The sequence below is a fragment of the Acanthisitta chloris genome, unplaced genomic scaffold, assembly GCF_000695815.1.
Source record: "Acanthisitta chloris isolate BGI_N310 unplaced genomic scaffold, ASM69581v1 scaffold33240, whole genome shotgun sequence".
In the NCBI taxonomy this organism is placed as follows: domain Eukaryota; kingdom Metazoa; phylum Chordata; class Aves; order Passeriformes; family Acanthisittidae; genus Acanthisitta; species Acanthisitta chloris.
In genome coordinates, this window is record NW_008650478.1 from 57,868 (window position 1) to 67,883 (window position 10,016).

At 42.4% G+C, this 10,016-nt stretch overlaps 1 protein-coding gene across 1 annotated transcript in view; it reads left to right on the forward strand.

Moving 5' to 3' along the window:
* The window catches only part of PDIA5 (protein disulfide isomerase family A, member 5), a gene marked incomplete at both ends in the record, with an annotated part of 56,438 nt that extends 47,049 nt beyond the window's left edge, over positions 1-9,389 (forward strand). The window contains 2 exons of the mRNA XM_009085233.1: positions 8,100-8,170; positions 9,226-9,389. Coding sequence (XP_009083481.1) covers positions 8,100-8,170; positions 9,226-9,389 — 235 coding nt within the window. The remainder of the gene's footprint in view (positions 1-8,099; positions 8,171-9,225) is intronic.
* Between the last annotated feature and the right edge of the window lie 627 nt (positions 9,390-10,016).

Sequence of the window (10,016 nt, forward strand, 5' to 3'; positions counted from 1 at the left end):
ATTTTTTCTGAAATAAATTAATTTCCTTGCTTGGATAAGCTCAATATACAGTGCAGGGCTCTCATTTGGAAAGTGCCTTACAGTATCTCTGCTACTTGAATCATTACCAGTAGAGTTTTCATTGTCAAGTTTATCTTCCTCAAGACTTTATGGCTTCAATTTTTATTCTGTGGAAGGTAGAGAACTTATTTAAAGGGCAAATAATGAACAGAGAAACCTAGAGTGAAAGATTGCTTGCCTGCCTGTCTGCTCCTTGTGCCCTTTCAGCTGGTGAGTCGGCAAGTGATGCCACCTTTCCGAGTTAGGAATAAATGAATCCGTTGCTTTGATACTGAGGCATTGTGCTGATGGTAGAGCTGTGTCTTCTGGGGTCCTGACTGCTTGTGGTTAGTGAGCATCCCAGCATGCTTCCCCTAAGTAGGTGAATGCATCTCAGCTGGTAGCCACTTCTGCTCTGATTTTGGACAAAAGATGTGTGTTCTGCATAGTATCTCCTCTTGATACTTGACTTTTACAGAGATCTTCACAGTAATAGCCTGTGTCACCATTGCTTTTAACCCCTCTGCCCCTATTGGCTTGAGTGTTTGGGGTGTACCTTTCTCAGGAAGATCTCTTTGCATTGCTTCCGTTTTGCTGTTGTTTTACTCAAATTGTATCCTAGGAAATAATCTTGTTATGCTGTTTTTGTGAGCTGAACTTTGAAAGGTATTTCATCTAACCTCTGTTCTTTGGCATTTTCATTGCTAAATCCGAAGTATAAACTGCCATAGTGGGGTAAGAGTGTGAGGGAAAGCAGTGCAACTTTTGTTTTCCCTCCCCAAGGCAAAATTTTGTTGTTCACCTGGCAATGGAGAAGAGTGGAAATCTTTTTTGGATGTGGAATAATTCTGGTTTAATTGAGAAGGAAACCTTCTGGAGGTATTTTTCATAAACTCTCAACAATTTCACCTTAAGGCAACCGTGCTGTTGTCTCTCTTTCACATTTCAATAGGGGAAGATTAATTTTCAACACCTACTCAAGGCCATGTTCCTCAGAGCTGGTGTAGGAAGTGTAATTCATATCTCCCAATGCCAGCTGATCCACCTTCCTTCGCTTGTCTTTCCTCCCAGGAGGGATGATAGGAGGCACCATCGTCTCCCAACACTGATTTCTGCCAGTTGCGTCACATAGTTTTAACTAAGAGGGTATATACATGCAGTGTAATCTCCAATATCTGGAAGCTGAAACCACGTTTGGAATGAAAATAAGGAATTGCATGATTTTTTGTCATTATTATATATAAAGACTTTGATAAGCTTAAAGATTGTTCCTGGATGCATGCTGGAGTCTGTGCTATGCAGATGGGGGTATATTTCTTCAAAGACTACTTTCAGGAGCTCAGCTTAGCCAGGGCTCCCTGTGAGCTTAGAAGCAGAGAGTGCACACTCTGAGGGCAAGATAGAGCAGAAATCTCTCTCCCTACTTAACTCTCAGGAATCCCTGGGAGGTAGCAACCTTTGGCTGAGGTTAGCCTTGGAGAATATTCACCCTTTCCCTTGAGCCTTTACATCAGGAGAAGTTATGCTCCAGTGTGACCAGAAATGAAGGCAGAAGCCTGTGTTGTACAGTTCTTCAGAGCTGTCATCTTTTAAATCCCGTGGAAGCAGCCTGCAGGACCCACTCCATGTTCGTCCCCTCTGTGCTGAGCCTTCCCTGCCAAGGTCTGTTGCTGGCTGAAGGTGGCTCTTCTGCCAGAGCTGTGAGCATGGCACAGATGCAGACATGTTTCCCAGAGGATATGTTTAGTTAAGCTTTCTTCTCAGTTTGAGATGATTTATGTAATGCAGTGATCTGACTGTCTTTTTTAAAAATAAATAAATAGTTTGAGCTCATACTGTAACCGTCTAAAGCTGAGCAGTTTCAGTGATGCTGGAAGGGAAACAGTTATGCCAGCACAGAAAAGATGGGATGGTGTCTGGGGTGGGGTCACTACTATCTCAGCAAGCAATATTGACAGGAGAAGGGGTGACCAATTTGTAATCATTTTGTGCCCCACCTTCACACTGAGGAGCTGCTGGAGACAGGCAGGGACTTTCTTCTGTGTGTGTCCATGCTGGGATTGGATTTGCACAGCTCACTGCATGCACAGATTGACTGCTCTGTGAGTTTGTGGTAATTCCAGTGAGATGGTGCTAATGGTGGGGACGAGATGCTGTGCTGCTCTCCTGTCACTGGGCTGAACTGTGCAGCCCACGCAGCCGAGGCGTTAGGCTGCAACTGCATAAATGTAGCATAACTGCAATAATCCAAACTGCTCAAGTATTTTCCTTCTAATTCTGTATTTCTAGTTCCTCAGAGTCTTTTCCAGGCTGACCTTTCACGGGCTTTGTCTTTTGTAAAGCCATAAAGCTGTTTGCTTGTCACTGATCCCTAAGCAATGTAATGCTTGGTCAAATCAAAGCTACCTTCAAAAGGACAGTAGTGAGGTGGGGGGATCTGAATTTGTGTGTGCACACATTTCTAGCTGTTGCAAATTTGCATTCAGTATAATGTTAAAGATGTTGAAGATGCTCCTCCTGACATTATAAGAAAGCATCAAGCCTTGAAACATAATTGTATCTGGAATTTTGCCTGAGTGTGCAGTGCTTCTGGTGAGGAGGAGATGGGATGGTTTGATGAGACTACCCAGAGGGAAAAGGATGCAGAAAATTCTTTGAGTTTCTGATCCTTCATAAGATGATTTGATTTTGGTTTGGTTTGGTTTGGGTTTGGTTTTTTTTTTGGAAATAGAAACCTGGAGATCTGGGCATGGTCTAGTGGCTGTGATCATTATGAGTATTAAGTGAACATGCAACCAATGTGGTTTCAAATTCATACCTGTGATTATGGGGAGAAACAGCTGCTTTTGTCATCCTCCCTCACTGCCAAATTTGTGGATGATTTTCCATCAGATGTCTGCAATGCAGATGGCTAAATTATGCAAGGGAATCTGCAGCTGTTGTAGTTTATGCTCTCCTACACCGGTGAAGGAACTGTAAACTGCCTCATGTCAAACCTGATTGCTGCTCTTTTACATGATGCATAGGAGGTCCTTGCGTGTTAAAGACTTCCATGGCAGAAGAGAATGCATTTGTATTCTTTCATGGATGGTAAGAGAGCTGGGATTGTGTGTATCCCTGCCCTGGCTGCAAGGATTGTGTCTCCACCACCACCACCACGTACACACTCTTGCTTTCATGTGTACAGGTGTGTGTTCAAAGTTAACACCAGGGCACATATAAGAACTGTCTGTTCTACTGTGTTGAGAAGTCACTGCTCCTCTGGGATTAAGAATGGAGAAACCAAAGGTGTTTTCCTAAGGTATTAAATGTTTAGAGAGACAAGGTACATCTGAATTTTGTGAGATTCTCTTTTCTTGAAGTTGTCTGCAAATCTTCTATGAGTGCAGTCTGAACTCCCAGTGGCACACTTGCTGAAAGCAGGACATGCTTTGTGCTTCAAATTCGTTTTCTCATCAGGCTAATGGAGGTATTTTTGGTATGCAGCTATAGATGGATGTAGAGCTGGCATGATACGATAAATAGCTGGTACATGATAACAGTATTCAAGCAGTCTGTTGATGACAGAAATTTAATGATTCTTTAAAATCTTTATTTGCAATTTAGTTTACCTCCAGGGTTCTTCATGTCAAAAATTCCTTCTTTGCAACCGCCTGGATGTTGGCTTTTATCTCTTGCTTGTCACGTACACTTCAGATCCTCTGACTGTGTTGTCATGAAATGAGGGGACAGGACCAAAATCATGGTGTTTATTTATATTGTTCTAATAACCTGAAAGAAGCAAACAGTGAATGACAGAGAGAAACAAAGATTTATATTCTTGGTATAGCACTAAGACAGCACATGCAGGAACTTAGCTGGAACTGCTTGACTGGTTTTCTGCCTGTCTTCTGCAGGCCAAACTTGGTTTTAACAGTAGAAGTACTGGCATTAGTTCACTTCTAGAAACATTTGGAGCAACTGTGTATTGTGAGTCTTTGCCGTGGTGCTAAACAGGCTGCTGTAAACAAATGTAGATATTTCCATGGAGAAAGAGTTGCTTGGTAGGTTTGTTTGCCTTTCCTGCTTGTCCTTTCACTTCAGCGTTGTTCTGTCCACACTTGGCCTTTGCCTCTGCACTTGCATATGGTCACACTCTACAAAGGACAAAGTGCTGAGTGGGTGTTGTCCTCTGCCCTGTGGTGGAAATTTGAAGGGAAGTGACTTGTCTGCACTGAGGTGATGTGTGGACCTTTGGTCGCTGTTGCCTGGGGGTGCAGCTGAGCTAAGGTCTGTGACTGCACCAAAGGAAGGAGCTGTTTATCCACCCAACTGCACAGTGCAAAGGAGAAGACTGATCATAAATAAACTGGGAAAGCAGAATTCTTGCTTCATTTAGATATCTGTTTTAAAAATTGTTAGCAAGGGTGTGTGCCAGATGTCCCAGCACTGATTGTTGAAAGCTTTTGACTTCTTTTTCCTGTCTAGTAACACTCATCCTTCACACTTAATCCATGTGCTCTTTTCTATTTGAGCTTTGGCCCTTGCAACTTGAGTCTCCTTTTGTGCAAGAGGATCAAGATGAGGTGTGGAGAGGTCAGAGGAGTTGTCCAGAACTGTTAAGCAAAACCCAAACCCTGACTGATTTCTATTGCTGGATGGAGAGCAACTCTGACTTGCACCTCCAGGGCAGCTCCTTGTCTTCTGCAAGAAAAGACCAAGGCTGTGGGAGTCCTCTTGGGTAGACAGCTACAAGTCCCTTCTGTGTTCCCACCAGCTGTGACCCCCAGAGGCTCAGAGGATGTCAGTGCTTGGAGTAGACTGTGGGGCATCTTTGTGTTGACTGCAATCTTTGTCTTCTCACCTGGGATTGAATGAGCCACTTCCCTGGCTTAGTCTTTTAGTTTTAATGTCAGTATGCACTTAACACAACAGTGCATCTTCTAAAAGCACATCTGTGACCAGACCTGTGGGCTTCCTTCCACCATTCCAGCAGCACACAGGAGCATCTGAGCTAAGGGCCTTGAAGGGTTGTTGTCGTTTTCCCATTCATTTTATGAGCAGAAAACATCTAAAACTAGAGGAGCTTAGCACAGAGGGATGCAGCTGCTGCTGAACAACCTAATATAGCAATCAAAGGAGAGGCAGTGACCTTGGAATTCATTTAAATAACTTTTTCATTGGCCTCGAAAATTTAATGGCAATCCTCACAGGATTATTCAAAGACAGGTTAAATAATCGCAGGAAAGATGAATTGATTTGCAGTTTGTAGGTCTGACTTCTAATTCATACCTTCCCTTTTCTGCAGTGGTAGGTGGAAGCAGCCTATAGCAAAATTCTCATAAAGATGGCCAGAGAAGCATCGTTTATTGTGGGAGAAGCACTTGAGATTTGTTGTGCCTCTCTCAGGTTCAGTTTAATGTGGTAGCTGTTTTTCCAGGCTGATATATCGTGCTGTCCTCTGTCAGGGGTAGAACAAGCATTACATGATAAAGATTTGAAGACTTCACTTTGCATTTAAGTGCCTTTAAAGACCTGATGCTGCCTTTCCCTTTATTTTAAGCATGAGTGAGTTAGCTTTGTGGCAGTCAGTAGTGCTGTGTCTGTGTGATGCTCATGAAAGAACCTGGAACAGTGACATTTCATAGTCTGGATATCTTTATCCAAAATATTACTTATATGATTTTCACATGCTTTGGATTGGTTTTTATTTCCTGGGGAAATTGTGCCTGGATTGGTTTTTTGTTTGGTGGGTATTTTTTAATCTTCTGCATAGCTTTGTGAAAACTCTGGTGGTTTAATGCCTTCCGTTGATCAGATTTAATTAATGATTGCGGAATATAGTGTAGATTATGTGGATACTGTAGCTAGAGCACAGTATGAACCTTGCTGTGGCTGAAGGACACACTGTGTAAAGCCCACCATGGCAAAGTTAGCCCTGCAGAAAAGTATTGTTTGTACAAATTTGAACTAGCTAATTCAGAGAGGTTCCCAGGTATCCGAGCTGGAACTCGAAATGCCCTTTGTTTAGAAGTGAGGAAGAGCACAAAATGAATAAAGTTCCCTGCTCCTAAAAGGAGAAATAAATCAACTTGGGCAGATGTCAAAGGGATCTGTCAGCCCCATACACAAAGCCATATGTCTGCAAGTTTTTTGTGGGTGGCAAATAAATCATTTTGCCAGCCTCTTTTGTGCTCTTAACGAAGACAAGCAGTGCTGAGACAGTAACTCTTCCTCAGCCTTTTCCAGCTTCCTCCTGAATTCACCTCTGAAGCTGTCGCATCAGGTTCCCAGTGTTGGTGGCACGTGCTCACACCGTGTCAAACTGAAGCAAAGCTTTCTCCTCCAGCTGAGATCTTCTCGTTATACCTCGTACCACATTATTGTTTTTTGCTTACAAGAAGGACATGGGGCTCTTTAATGCTGTGGTTGCTGTGCAAATGACTGAGCAGTATGGACTATAGCTGGTGTTTGAGCTGGAGTTTGGTCTGGGATCAACTGCTGGGTATTTGCTGTAATTCTTAGGTGGGATTTGCAGTTTTTATTCAAATGTGTCCATCCTGTTCTCTAAACATTCATTGCAAGTGTTTCATACTGTGTTGGAACGGTTGGAGCTCTGCTGAGGTCCCTGTTTGCTCTGGTGAAGTTACACCTAGATGTCCTATCTCTTGTTGGCTGCAAATGCTCTTTGACTTGTGTTATATAAAACATGATTGTCTGGTTGAGTTCAGGCTCAGGTTTGCATCTGCTGGCTTCAGCAGTCATCCCATTAGAGGGAAACAAAGCAGGGCTGAGATTCAGAGACCTTGGTTTATTTTATTTTAGACAGTGGTGTAAAAATAGCCCCAGCCTTGTTACCCATACACCTCAGAGACTGCTTTTGCTGGTGCTGCATTGAAACACATTTCTAGCTGTATCTTCTGATACAACTTTCAAAAGCTCAGCAAAGTCTGGGCTTTCAAGGGCCTGTTCCAACAATAGCAGCTAAAGAAAGCAAGCTGGCTGCTGCTGCAGACAGGAGGGAGAAGCATGGCAGCACATCGCCCTGACGTTACAGTGCAGTGAGCAGGCGAGTGCAGCACATCGGGGCCGTGCCAGGCACCTTGTTCCAGCTCACAGCATCTCTGGTCTGCTCACAGGAGCCAGCCCTCACCCTGCCTAGGTGTCCATCCTGTCCACTCCATCCCTGTGCACTGGCCCTGAGGAGCTGTGGTTGTGCTGGTCCCTTGGACCTCGTGGAGGTCCAGCATTGTGCTGTAGGTGCTGAGCTGGAACTTCACATCACGGCAAGAACCTCACCTGGTCCTGAAAGTTCAGCTTGCCTGAAAATAACTGCAGCAGCTGAGAGCAGTTTAATTTACACCCAAATAATTTATTTTCAGTCTGCTTTTCTCGCTCGTGCATTCATTTTACTTTATTGTAACGTCAGCACTTAGCAGTGAAGTAATGGCAGATCTCTGGAGAACTTTGCATGAGCGAGAAAGCACCATTATCTTGGTTTTACAGACCCTGCTTATGTTGGGAACATATGTGGTGGTGTAATTACACTGATGTGATTAAATCAGTGCAAATCTTTGCTAGAGGGACATGCTGCACCACTGTAAAGTGGGGCTTATTATCGGTGCAGTTTAATTCAAATTACATTACTCTATTAAGCTGTGCTAGTGTGAGCCTCTGCAGAAAGTCACAAAGTCACATGAGGGACTGTGTTGTTTCTTTGTAAAGCAGATAAAGATTTGGAAACTGAAATGGGTGAGGTTGTGCCTTGCCCGAGAGCATGCTAGAAGCGCAATGGGCTTGACAAATGTTTATAGTACTTTGTGTAAGGAAAGAGGTGTGGGTGTGAAATTTGGGGGTTTATTATTATTTTTTAATAGATTAAACTCTTTGTTGAAACTATTGTGGCCATTTTGGAAAAGATCCTAAATCCTACTAAGGCTTTACAAAGCAATTAAGTAAAATGCATACAAAATTCTAGTAAATCTCTACCACATGGTTTTGGGTTTTGATAATGGCTAGATGGGTCAATGAATTACCATGGCGTATACAATTTAATTGGATTTTTTTCTTTGTTTTGGCAGGGTGTGGGCACTGTAAGAAAATGAAGCCAGAATATGAGAAGGCTGCAGAGTATCTCCATGTAGCCAGTGATGTAAGCTAATTTCCTTTATTACATCCTTCAAATAATCAGTAATAAATAACTGGAGTAATAAAAGTGACTTTTCTCCCTACAACGAATTCAGCTGTTCTCATCCTCCCACAGGACCCTTCAAAATGTGCTTCCAAAGTACAGTCTCATCGCTAATGCATGAGCCCTGCCAAAGTCTGAGAAAGAACATTCTGTCTTGAATGAAAACAAAATCGAAAAATGTTTATGTATTCTGCTGTAGGCCTTATACATAATATGATCAAATCCAAAATGGATTTTTTCCCCTTACTTAAAGGCATTGAATGTGAAGAAACATAGGCTTTTATTTATGAATTAGATTTGGAAAAAAAAAACCAAAAAGGGGTTGATCCCTATTTCAAATACCCTGTTTTTATGGTTGCATCACTCCATTAGCTTCATCTTAAGTGCTCCATCAGCATGGTTGGAGAAGAGAGATCCAATAATACAAGTATTAGTGTTATTGATTCAGTCTCATGCTATGTATGCCATGCAAAAGGAGAAGTAGAATTAGTCTCCCCCATACTTTATGCATCTTCGGTGGAGACATCTTGTGTCCCTTTGTAGTGTTGAAGAAGGAGAAGATGAGAAAATGAGAAAAGATCTGACTAATCACTCCCTACAAGTGCCTGTTCTCCTGTGGCTGCAAAGGTGATCCATGCAAAGATGGCCACAAGTTAGGGAAAGGTGACTTTGCCTGGAAATAAACTTTTCTTTAACAGTCTTGTTTATTTTGGGAGAATTTGGGATTGGTGGGAGGAAATGCCATTCCTGGGAACAGATGTTAAGCATTTTAAAATGAATTATATACTGAGAATTCTGTCAGAAATGGGAAGAGAACAGGTTACACTCTGGTGACATTTAGTCCATAAGATGTTCCTTTCTGGTTTTGCATCAGTTCTCTGTGTCTTTGTGTGTCTGCTCAGACTCCCTGAGACAGCGGACGCACCTAGACCATGAGTGATTGCCCCCAAGCCCACTGTGTCCTGCCAAAGGTGTGTGTATGTGGCTGGATTTACAGTTAGTGATCTCTGTTTTAGAGCCCAGGTGTCCTCGCAGCAGTCGATGCTACCGTCAACAAGGCACTGGCAGAAAGATTTCACATCTCAGGGTTTCCTACTTTGAAGTATTTTAAGGATGGAGAGGAGAAATACACTCTGCCACACCTCAGAACAAAGAAGAAGATCATTGACTGGCTGCAGAAGTAAGTTTTGAGGGTTTTGAGACAGTATTTGGGTTCCTGGTTAGGGACTCCTGCAGACTGCTTTGGAGAGGACCTAAACCTAGCTTCATCCACTGCCTAAATCCCTTGCTAGCAGAACTAAACTGAATTCCAGTATTCAAACCCATAGAAACATATATGTTAATTATGGTCTCTAATAACACCAGATCTTTTATTTGCTGTAGGGGTTTTCATAGTTGTCCTGGTATTTCTTTCCCAAAATAAGTATTTTTCAAGTATACCTGAAGCCTCTCACCAGAGAAGGAATAGCAATGGCTCTGAAAAATAAACACAACATTGGTTATTCCCTCTTTGTACAAAGCAGCAGATTTCACTATTAGTAACTGAATTTCTAGAATCCTACTTTTCTCTTTGCAAGATTTCAGAGTCAATGCCTAGAATTCAAGCTACGTGGGGCTGAAGGAAAGCCAGTGAGACCAACAAAAACAGCACCTTTGCACTAACCAGCTTTTCTTGGGTGGTGTGCTGAAATATGTAGAATTAAGTTTGATATGAAAATTGTGACAATAATTTCATTTCAAAGTAAATTGCTGGTACAATTCTGTCTGTAAGTATGCATTATATATGCATATATGTAAAAGTATGCAT